The 12,520-nt window shown below is 39.3% G+C and overlaps 1 protein-coding gene across 6 annotated transcripts in view; it reads left to right on the top strand.

Moving 5' to 3' along the window:
* Positions 1–12,520, top strand: part of UBE3D (ubiquitin protein ligase E3D) — a 239,155-nt gene that overhangs the window by 86,315 nt on the left and 140,320 nt on the right. For 4 of the 6 annotated variants that reach the window (XM_049653938.1, XM_049653940.1, XM_049653941.1 and 1 more), the window contains exon 9: positions 949–1,087. In XM_049653938.1, coding sequence (XP_049509895.1) covers positions 949–1,087 — 139 coding nt within the window. Of the gene's footprint in view, positions 1–948; positions 1,088–1,510; positions 4,844–10,509; positions 11,361–12,520 lie in introns of those variants that run through there. The other 2 variants (XM_049653939.1, XM_049653944.1) reach the window with 2 other exon arrangements.

Genomic DNA, 12,520 nt, shown 5'->3' with positions numbered 1-12,520 from the left:
ACACACACACATATATATTTCTTTTTAAAAAATTAGGACAGTGTTAAGAGACATGTTGATAGGGGCACAGACAGGAAATACTCAAGTAAATAAAAGATTTGACAGCATAAGACACATCCTATTCTTATTACATTGTTTTCCCATAATGATTATCTGATTTTCCATTTTAAGTACTATATGGGAAGACAGGAAACCAGGATTCTAGACATAGCCATATCATCTTCTAAACATGTATCTCATCCCAGAGAAGTCTCTTTACTTTTCCAGCCTTCACTTTCCTCATTTCTTGAATGAAAGAATTTTCTAGTAGGTTCAACAGGATGTAGCAGAGATGTTTCATAGGCTACTTTGGAAGATGAAGGGAGCCTCCTGCCAACCTTACCCCCTCCAAGAGAGCAGCTTTGCTTTTATTTATATTATAAATGGAGCTTTTACAAGATTTTTTGATAAAAGTATTACATCACTTTTTAAAGGTTTGAAAATCAGCTAACTAGAAACTTCATAGGGCATATCCAGCTCAGAAACAATTTGCACATCTGTAGAAGGAGGATAGCAACAGTTCTATTTCATAGGTATCAGAGGGTTGAACAAGATGTTACATGGAGAAGAGGGCACAGAATATAGGAAAAATTCGATATGTTAGCTATTATCCGTTCCCCACCCCAAATAGGTCCCTTACAAATAAGACTGCTTTTCATGTCTTATTTGTACTCTTTGAGTATGAAATGTTGACTCGAAAAAATTGCCTAACCCATCTGTTTTGTATCAAAAACACTATAAAAATGTCTTGGACATTTACTTTGTGAATATTTACTATAGCCATTTTATTTCTGTTTTTTTGTGCATTGCATCTTCTTCCACGTTTGAAAGTCGTCTTCTTTCCATCAGGTTTTTGAAATAATTATGACCAGATGGAATTGTGAAATTATATGTATCAATGTGTTTCAGGCTTTCCAGTGCATGGGAAAGTGACATCAGCATCCACACTCTAACCCTGCCCTCTGCAACCTGCTTAGAGCTGCTGCTGATATTATCCAGGAACAACGCCACGCTACCTCCATCGCTTCGCTATATGAATTCCTTTCAGGTAGGAACAGCTCCTTTACCCTGGTATGATTTTTCAGTTTCACTTGTGAATTGTTTTTTGAGGATCTTGTGTTTCATAGGAGATAGCTCACAGAACCCAGAGTTCCAGATGATAATAATAATAAGCACAATAAGCTCAGAACTGATTAGGTAATCGTCCAATAGTGGCAGAACCCATATCTGTCTAACCCCAGAGTTTGTTCTCTTAACCTCCACCTCTCCTACCTCTAAGAAAAATGGCAAAAACATCTGACAAAGACACTGTGAATGCGTTTTCCTTTTCCTAGCTTTGCCCTAGAACAAAGATTTTCAACCATTATGAGTAGCTTTGCTACTCTTAGCTTGCAACCAAATCGCCAAATAGATGTTTAAGTTAAGCTGATGGTGTTCTACCCACTTCTGGCACCTTTTCCCTCTCTGCCAGGTTCTTCCCTCATCACTTTGACCCTCCTCTGGATTTTTATCAGGACATGGTCACAGTAAGACAAACAGGACAGAACAGCATATGTGGTCTGATCAACAGGAAGACCTCCTTCCTAGTAGGCAGCTAATTGTCAATGAGGTGGCAAATGAGAGTTAAGGTGTTAACTAGTTGCTTAAGTTATCCCGTAGCTACTGAATGTAACATTGAACTTATCTATGACTCTTGACAATGGAAAAATACTCATAAGCTCTCTGAGGCTTGTGAGATGGCCACGTGCATTGCTGAGAAATGAGTAAACATGGGTTGGCTCTACCTCTGAAGTATTGTGGCTGTATCCTAAGATAACTTCAGGATCAGTGTATATTGCTTGATATACCTCTGGTAAAACAAGATGTGGATTTTCCTATGAAGTATACCTCAGGAAATTGTTTGTAAAAATTGCTCCAAGGGAATGCTTCCAAACTCATTTTACAAGGCCAGCATCCCCCTGATACTAAAACCAGACAAGAATACCACTAGAAAAGAAAATTATCGGTCGATAATCCTGATGAACATAGATTCAGAAGTCCTCAACAAAATATTAGCAAACCAAATTCAACATACATTAAAAGGATCATACACATGACCAGATGGCATTTCTTCCAGGGTTGCAAGGATGGTTCAGCATCTGCAAATCAGTGTTAATACACCACATTAACAAAATGAAGGATAAAAATTATATGATCATTCAATAGATTTAGAAAAAGCATTTGACAAAATTCAACATCCATTTATGATAAAAACTCTCAATAAAGTGTGTATAGAGGGAACATATCTCAAGATAATAAAGGCCATAATATGGCAAGCGCACAGCTAACATTATACTCAATGATAAGATCAGAAATAAGATAGCGATGCTCACTGTCCCCTCCCCACCCACCCACTATGTTCAACATAGAATTGGAAGTCCTAGCCAAAGCAGTTAGGCAAGAGAAAGAAATAAGAAGGATCCAAATTAGAAAGGGAAAGAAGTAAAACTATTTGCAGAAGATATATCACATAGAGAAAATCCTAAAGAGTCTACCAAAAACTGGAAGAATTAGTTGCGGGATACAAAATCACTATACAAAAATCTGTTGTGTATCTATATACTGATAACAAACTATCAGAAAGAGAAATTAAGAAAACAATCCCATTTCCAATTGCATCAAAAAGAATAAAATACCTAGGAATAAATTTGGTCAAGGTAAACGACCTATATACACTGAAAGCTCTAAGACATTAATGAAAGTAATTGAAAAAGAAATAAATGAGCAGATATTTTGTGCTCATGAATGGGAAGAATTGATATTGTTAAAATATCCATACCACCCAGTGCAACCTACACATTCAATACAACCCCTGTCAAAATTCCAACGACATTTTTCACAGAACTAGACAAAGAATTCTTAAATTTGTGTGGAATCACAAAGGACCCTGAATAGCCAAAGTAATCTTGACAAATAAGAACAAAGCTAGAAGTATTATACTTCTGATTTTAAACTATATTACAAAGTTATAGTAATCAAAACAGACACATAGATCAGTGGAACAGGAGAGAGAGTCCAGCAATAACCCATGTATATATGATCAATTAATTTATGACAGAGAAGCCAAAAATATACAATGGGAAAGTCTCTTCAATGAATGAAATGTAATATGGGGACAGTCTCTTGAGTGAATGTTGGGAGAACTGGACAGCCACAGCAAAAGAATGAAACTGGACCATCTCAAAACTCAAAATGGATTAAACACTTGAATGTAAGGCCTGAAACCATAAAACTCCTAGAAGAAAACATAGCCAGTAAGTTCCTTGACATTGGTCTTTGTGATGGATGGTTTGTCTTTTTTTTTTTTTGAGAGAGAGTGAATGTGAGCAGAGGAGGGGCAGAGGGAGAGGGATAGAGAGAATCTTAACCAGGTTCAACACCCAGCATGGACACAGGACTCAATCTCACAACCATGAGATCATGACCTGATCTGAAATCAGGAGTCAGATGCCCAACTGACTGAGCCACCCAGGCACCCCAGTGATGATTTTTTCATCTGACACCAAAAGCAAAAATAAACAAGGGGATCTACATTAAACTGAAATGCTTCTGCACTGTAAAGGAAACCATCAACAAAATGAAAAGGTAACCTAACTAAATGGGAGAAAATATTTGCAAATCATAGATCTGGTTAATATCCAAAATATATAAATAATTCATACAGCTCAGTAGCAAAAAAACCCACTCTAATTAAGAAATGGGCAAAAAGTCTGAACAGACATGTTTCCACAGAAGTCATATGGATGGCCAACAGGTACATGAAAAGATGCTCAGCATCAAAAGTCTTCAATAAATTTCATATTAAAAAAATAAAAATAAATTAAAATTAAAATAAAAAAATAACTTCAAAAGTCTTCAGAGAAATGCAAATTGAAACTACAATGAGCTATCATCTCACACCTGTTAGGATGGCTATCATCAAAAATATAAGAAAGAACCAAGTGTTGGCAAGGATGTGGAGAAAAGGGAACCCTTATGCACTGTTGGTGGAATTGTATATTGGTGTAGCCACTGTGGAAAACGGAAACCTGTTGGCCGAAAATTTAAAAACAGAACTACCATATGATCCAGCAATTCCACTACGGGGTGTTGATCCAAAGACAATGAAAACATTAACTCAAAAAGATATATGCATCCCCATGTTCATTGCAGCATTATTTACAATAGCCAAGATATGGAAACAAACTAATGGTCCATCTGTGGATGAATGGATAAAGAAGTTGTGGGGTATGTATGCAATTCAACCATTAAAAAAGAATATAACTCTATTGTTTGTGACAACACGGATGGACCTAGAGGGGATTATGCTAAGTGAGATAGAGATAGACAAATACCATATGATTTCATTTATATGTGGATTATAAAAGACAAAACCCAAACCAAAGATAACCAACCTCATGGGTACAGAGAGGGCAAACTGGGTGGAGGTGATCAAAAGGTACAAAGTTCCAGGTATAAAATAGGTAAGTCCTGGGGATATAGTATACAGTGTAGTGACTATAGTTAATAATACTATATTGCATATTTGAAAGATGCTAACAGATTAGATCTTAAAAGTTCTCATCACAAGAAAAAAAATTTTTTGTAACTGGGATGGTGATGGATGTTAACTAGACTTATTGTGATGATCATTTTGCAATGTATATAAATACGAAATCATGTTTTACACCTGAAACTAATATAATGTTACATGTCAATTAAACCTCAATTAAAAGTATTTTTTAAATAACTGCTCCATTCTAATTCACAACCATATTCTCCTTGTAATCTGTTATGTTTGATTTTCTTCAATACCAATTCATATTTTGGCCTTGGTGTACCTGTTTTATTAATCAGTACTTGATTCAGCCTCAACCCTGAACTGACCTTTGAGAACATCTTCTTCTGTAGGAGAGGGAACTGAGATTCAGAAAGATGGAGTGAGTTGGCCAGGGAAATCCTACCATGTTAGAGACAGAGCTGGACTCACGAGGCTTGTGCCCCAGTAACTCCGCCTGCACCTAAATGCAGAACTTGCTGAGGTCCTGGGATGTGGAATGTGTGTGATTTATAGATGGAGGCACCTTAGTTTACAGTATTTCTTTTAAGTTTTGCTCATTGGATCGAACATTGAATAATATAAAAGTTTGTGTTTGCCCACAAACATTTATGGAGGAAGATACAAGAAACTGAATAGTGGTTATCTTTGGGAAGCGAGGTTAGAAGACAGTTACTATTTATTTCACTTTCTCATGTACTGTTTGAAATGTTTATATGATGGGTGAGTGGGGATCAAGAGAGATGACTTCTAACTTTGAGGGTTTTACAGCCTTTGGGGGAGAGAGAACAATCATCCATGTGTGATATAAATTGGGGATAATTTTATTACAAAGTAGCCTTAACTCAAGCCTTAAAGAGACTGAAGGTAAAAGAATAATTTAAACTGGCTATGGGAAAATTGAGAGGAGGCCCAATCTGTATTCTCCATGAGAACAGAGGAGGTCTTAATCCCTTCAGGGATCTTAACTCAGGCTCAGGTAGACACATGGGCATGAAAGCCATGCTTGCTCTCATGGTGTGAGTGCCTCCTCATAGCAGCTTAACCACAGGAGCTCTGTTACTGTATATCCCTCTCTACTAGTGATTATACTTCCTCTGCTTTCAGTCTGTTTGCTGAATATTATTAATCAGGAACACAGACACTTTCCCAGTTTCCAAGGTTCAGAGAAACTTGGCACAAGTTCACGAACAATGTCTGCTAAAACGATGTAGTCCCTGCTGCTACCCCTGGAAATATGCATTCTTATCAGGAACATACCAGGAATCGACTTCCTCATGCAGGTCTTCACTGCAAGATAAAGGATCAGTGAAGAAGGGGAGGATGTCTGTCAGGATTAGAAAGAGATGCTCTGCTTTTTCATCTTTGTAACACCTACTTAATCATTTATTACAATGGCAAGGAACAGGGCTGCTAATTTTGCCCATATTTGGGATTTACTCTTTCAGTTGGAAATTCACTGTAACACACATCTTTTAAAGTGCTGTACTGGCAAGAGCTATAAAATAGTAGAATGACACTTGTTAAGACACCACCTTTACATTTCCAATTCTCTTACCTTCTAGGCCAAGTTAGTTAACTGTGAGCACTGCTACTTTTTTTGTAAAAATGTTATTTTAGGTTTTCCAAGGATTCAAATGGCACTCCTGCTTGAGCTGTTATCACTGCCAAATCCCAAAAGGAAAGGTTTATCTTATTAATTAGAGCTATTTACATATATGAAATTCTAACTTCTTAAATTACAGTGTAGCCAATAGGGATATCTTTTGGTGGTTTTGTTATAATTTTAACTTCTGTGTTACCAGCATATCTTAATATCCATAGTGTGATTATAAGCAAACAGAATGCAGGATTTGGTTGAGAATCACTGATGGATTGCTAAGCGCATACGATAGTTGTTGTGCCCCAAGAAGAAGATTGGACTTAGAAGAATTTTAAGCTGGGAATGAAATTCTTCTGTGACCTTCCTCTTGCAATGAGAATAAAATCCAAACATTGTATCAGAAACCAGATCTGACTTTGGTGTTCTTGTTGTATACTTAATCAGGCCAGAGGCCCCAAAGGCCCCCAGCTGAGCATTGTTTTCCCAACTTACACATGCTTCCATTTCCACGTTTAGAGACATGGAGTAAGTAAGTAGTAACATGGCGGAGGGCTCCGTTAATAGACTGAGCCATCTGGCTAAACTATCTCTCTCCCTTAACTTCTGGCTTGACTCCCTCCCACTGAGAATTCTCAAGATGAGTCTTCCTTGGAAACTTATACTCAGCTGAGAGATAAGGAGTGATCCACTGCCTTGAGCCCTGAGCTGAGGAAACCTTTTTTGTTCTTTCCCATACCTTACCTCATTAACTCCAGCTCCATCAGCTACTCCAGGCCTTCCCAGCTGTGCAGATGGCATTTCTAAGGGCATAGAGCACCCAAATTAAAGCTTTTTTGTTTCCCACAGGTTGATAGCTGTGTTCTACAGTTACTGTAAATGTTTTCACAGACATTATCCTTTTTATTATTATTATTATTATTATTATTATTAATATCATCCTTTAGAGAACCACAGCCTTCAAATGTGGGAGCAGTGTAACATTCTCAAGCATTATGGGTCCTGGCAAAAAAGTTGAGCCTCATCAGATTAGAGTTTTATGTGTATGTTGTGTGGTTGAATTACATAGTGAAAATATGTAGAGAGGAAGAAACAGAAAAGCTTTATAGGCCTTATCTATTACCATCTGATAGTTAGGGTTGGTCAGGGATATTTTCTCAGCTCTAGAAGGATTTGAAATCATACAGTATTCACTGGGGAAGGGTAAACTAGATGAAGCATCTCGAATAAGGGCCCTCTATACTGTTTAGAGCAGGAAATTCTCATTTATGTTACTTGATTTTTAAGAAATCCACTGATAGTTGAATTTCATCATTTCCATGATATAAAAACCATATATTCAACTTCTCAATTGTTCAGAAATTAATAATTTTACAAATAATTCTCCCATCTAGCCACTTTCCCACCACCTGCTAATATCTCTGTCATGAGAGAAGAAGAAAGGAAAATAACATGTGAAAATTTGGTTTAATCATTTGGCCATTTGTTGGCATCTCAGGTAAAAAGCGCTTATGGTACAGTAGTATGTAATCTATAGGGGATCTAAGAAATCGTTAGGCAAAGGCCTGAGAACTTTACAGATGATTAGCAACAAAGGGCTACAGAGAAGAGAAAGTGAAGTTTCTTTTTTTCATCTACTTTTAGGCAGCACACAACATAGATGGCCTTATCTATTACATGCCATGTTCATCTCTGCCTTTTAAAGTAACATTTTACAAAATGATTATTAAAAGATCATCACTTTCATGATAAAAATTACCACTTTCATGATAAAAAACAGAAAAGTACAAGGAAAATTAAAATCACTAGGAATAACCAATATTGGCATTGCAGAGTAATTCTTGTTAGTGTTTTTTATGTATGCTTTGAGAACGCATGTGCACACATACATACACAAGTACAAATATATTTTAGTATAAAACTGGCCTCATTGGAATGGAGAATGAGATTCTGGCAGTATTCTCTTTCCTTTGCTTAATCTTCTGGCATGAAGACAGTCTTCCTGGAGACTGTTAAAGGACCTTGGGGGACTTTTGTATAAAAAGTCCTGTTATTAGGTGAGCATGGATAAGGTGGGAGGCTGTGAGCCACGGCAGATGTCCAAGGGTTGCTGCAGATGTAACAGGAGGCAGATAGACCTGCATCAAGATGGGCAGACACTTGCCAGAATTTGTGCTCAGCTCTCATGGTAATCCTTGTGTGCATTCCAGAGAATTAAGAGAGTAGTGTTGGCACACTCAACTCCTGAGAAGTGTCAGCCTTTTTGTTTTTTTCCTGCTAATTCCTTTGTCCTTGGTGGGCAGAGATAATCAGGAGTTGAGTGCTACTCATTATATTTAGGGAATCCAGTCTCAGAAGTAGTGATTACTGCTCCATTTTCAGTCTCTCCTCTAAACAGATTTCTGAGCGTTGGCTTCAGCAATTTGGGTGTGAAGAGGATGTTGCCTTCTTCATCCCTTTTTGCCCTGCAGGGCGTTCTTGGTTTGGGAAAATGAGTAGGTATCCTTAGTTTAATACGGTTCTCTAGTATGGATTCTCGCTTCCTCTGCCTCCTTTCACATCCAACTGTCATTCTGCCCTACTCTAGAGAGAGCTTGGAGGATGCGGCCAGGCGGAGAGCCAGCTAGAAGCCACTCACCCCGCGCATGTTCCCTGCCACACATCCCTCTTCTCAGGAATTTCTATCCCTACCTAGGAATTAGGGTTGTAGACAGAGCAGGATAGTTCCCAGGCTGTGCATGGCACTGGCCTGTACTCTGAGGAGCTGCTACTTGGTAGGAGAGCTTGACTGGGCTGGCTTTGTCCTTATTGAGAGAAGCAGGAATGGGGTATAGCCCAGAAAGTCAATAATTATGTCTCTTGGGGTGCCTGGGCGGCTCAGTTGGTTAAGCGTCTGACTTTGGCTCAGGTCATGATCTCATGGTTCATGAGTTCATGAGCCTACTTTGGATTCTGTGTCTCCCTCGCTCTCTGCCCCTCCCCCACTCAGGCTCTGTCTCTCTTCCCCCCCCCCTCAAAAATAAACATTAAAAAGAAATAAAAAATAATTATTATGTCTCTTGTTTTGTTTGCTGTTTTAATATATTAACTTCCCCACCCCCTGCCCCGACTCTAAAGGAAGTGCATACTCATGGCAGCAAATGTGGTTTTCATTAGAAAATGATACGTATTTGCACTTTTAGCCTAAAAAGATAGAATCTTATAATTAAACCAACTACATCCTAGTCCATTTCAGCCCATCTGTCCTTCTAGACATGGTGGGGATAGAAGGCCTGATGGCACAGCCTGGTAGGCTCTCAGCAACCTTTGTGATTTGAGGGCACTCACTCTCTCTGCATTTCTAACTCTGAAATCCTAGTGAGGAAGACTGGAAGACAAACAGGGTCTGTCTAATTCTGCAATGATGGGATTATGGCTGTATTGATTCTTACATGTCAGGATCCATGGGAAGCTTGTTTGAAATTCAGGTCTCTGGTCAGTAACTCTGGAGGAGAGCCCAGGAATCTGCATTGTAACAAAAAGCCAAAGTGTTTCTAATAAAGCTGTTTCAGGACCAAGGTATGAAACACTTGTATGATAACAGAATATACTCCCAATAAATGTAAAGGGAAAAAATCTTTTAATTATAATGAACACCTGGTTCATGAACTCAGGTTAATTATTTTCCTCATTACTTTTCATTATTCACCTGCACTTAACACAATCCCTGACTTTTGAAGTAACCTGAAGCATTGTCATGGTGTTTATATTTTTTCTTTTACTTGTTTTCTTCTACCATGACCCCTCCCTTTTACAGTCAGGTGCTTTGTAAAATCCAGGTGTTAGTTACCTCTCCAAGTCATCTTGCTGCCACTCAGTTATGCACACCTAACATCCCAGTATCTCACAGTCTCTGAGTTTCTTCCTTCCTTCGGGGATGTGCAACCTCTTGACTCCTCTCTCCTTCTCAAGGCAAGTCTAGTCTGGTAGGACACTCAAGGTGTAGCGTAGTCTTAGATCTGCCACCAACTGGACTTGCGAACCTGGTCTAGTTAGGTAACATGTACGGGTCCCAGTTTCTTTATCTGTACATTGAGGGGATTGGGTTAGATTATAAAGTTTCTTTAAAGTACATGCACACAGAATCATTTTGTCTGCTCCCAGCTATTCATAATTTATCCACCAAGGCTGAATAGTATAACTTTGTTCCTTAAAGGGACTAGGTTCTTATTTCTCCTGAACATCTTGAAAGTGTGTAACTGAAGAAAAGTATAGATGAAGCCACATTATGTGTTTTTATCTTTTTCTCTCCAAGAGAATGGAATCCATATCACAAGACCTTCCTAGTAGCTACAAAGAAGGGTCAGGAATGATGGGAGTAGAGAGCTGTGTGGCCCTCGGCTCTTCCAACCTGAGAGACCCAGATCACTCCTTCATGAGAAGACCCTGGCAGATGGACCGTTAGAGAAAAGGAAGAGGAAGAAAGTTGGGATATTCTCTGGACAGCCCAAGCTTGACTTCTCTGCTTTCCTTTTCCTTCTCTACTCTCCCTCAGGCTTCTAGTACTTTCAAGTTTGCCTCTTGTTTCCAACTCTGGATCCTGGTCCACATTGAAACATTTGTGACTTAGGAATTTTCCAGTGGTTTTACATTTGCATTTATTTGTAAATAAATAAATTATAAATGATTGCTTATTCCAAGAAACTTTTCGAAAATGTGGGCCTTTCCTCTTGCCTGGAGCTGTAGTAACAAGAGGACTTGGCTCTTTCTCACACATTTAGCACGACTGTGTTCAGTCAAGTGGCTTCCTGGTGGTGGGTCTTCCTTCCTTGGAAAGGAGGCTAAAGAAATATGTCTGCTTTTAGAAATAAAGTAGCATCAAGATGGAAATGACTGAACATGCTTATCCCATAGAGGAAGCTACTGTGTTGTTCACAGGAGCTTTGCTAGCTGGAGGGGGAAACAGCAGCCTGGGAATGATGCCAACCTTTAAGGGAATGATGGATTGCAAGGTGGAACTGCTCTAAGTCTCCAATGAGAACCTCTCGTGAGCCCTCCTAGAAACGACGAATAGCTTAACCAAAGTGAAACGATTTAGAACAGGAAAGGTGTTAGGGCACTAGGCCAAAAGAATGGTGAGAAACAAAATGAAGTTATTTTATTGTCCTTTCCATCCTTGCTCTTCTATTTTTTAATTTTTGTTAATGTTTATTTATTTTTCTTTTAAAAATTTTTTTTCAACGTTTTTTATTTATTTTTGGGACAGAGAGAGACAGAGCATGAACGGGGGAGGGGCAGAGAGAGAGGGAGACACAGAATCGGAAACAGGCTCCAGGCTCCGAGCCATCAGCCCAGAGCCTGACGTGGGGCTCGAACTCACGGACCGCGAGATCTTGACCTGGCTGAAGTCGGACGCTTAACCGACTGCGCCACCCAGGCGCCCCAATGTTTATTTATTTTTGAGAGAGAGAGCGAGAGAGAGAGAGAGAGAGCGCGAGCATGAGTGGGGGAGGGGCAGAGAGAGAGGGAGACACAGAATCCAAAGCAGGCTCCGGGCTCTGAGCTGTCATCACAGAGCCCAATGTGGGGCTTGAACCCCCGAACCATGAGATATGACCTGAGCCAAAGTCAGATGCTTAACCTACTGAGCCACCCAGGTGCCCCCCCCCATCTTTGCTCTTCTAGACCTGCTAAGTGACATGGTAGGGAAAAGCCCTGGCATGGAGGCAAGAGATGGGTTTGCATTTTGCTCAGCTGCTCTACCTGCACCAGTGTGATGGGGTATGAATCACCTACCTGCCTAGATCTCAGGTTTCTCATTCTTCCAGCTCAAAAATCCACTGATTCTAAATTTCAGTAGTTGAAGGACTCACAGTAGTGTGAAAGCTTCTGAATTAAGTTCACCTGAAGAGGAAAGACTGACATCCAATTTAAGGCTGGCTTCCCCTTAAAGATAAAGATCAGCATGTTTGCTTCTTACTAGCTTAGAAGTTGGGAATGATAGTTGCAAAGGAATGATTATGTTGGGATGGCAGGGAAGGGATGTCTGTACCCTCAACCTGGGCTTCATGCAGTTAATATCTGTTAGCTTTCAACAATTGAGGTCAGTTGGATTTATCTGTTGTATACAGAAGGCTGTCTAGTGCATTGTCTGAAGCTATAATAAAGGAACATAGACTAAACCAGAGTAAAGAATTAGCTGAGTATTGTTTAGGTACTGGTGCCTTTTCTTCTCTTTTTAGAGTTGTACATATGTAGGTTTTTTTAATGTTTATTTATTTATTTTGAGACAGAGAGAGAGTGCACGCATGCACAAGCCGTGGAGG

This window comes from Panthera uncia, assembly GCF_023721935.1.
Source record: "Panthera uncia isolate 11264 chromosome B2 unlocalized genomic scaffold, Puncia_PCG_1.0 HiC_scaffold_24, whole genome shotgun sequence".
Taxonomy (NCBI): Eukaryota; Metazoa; Chordata; class Mammalia; order Carnivora; family Felidae; genus Panthera; species Panthera uncia.
The sequence above is the reverse complement of the archived record's forward strand: the minus strand, read 5'-3'. Positions and strand labels throughout refer to the sequence as shown.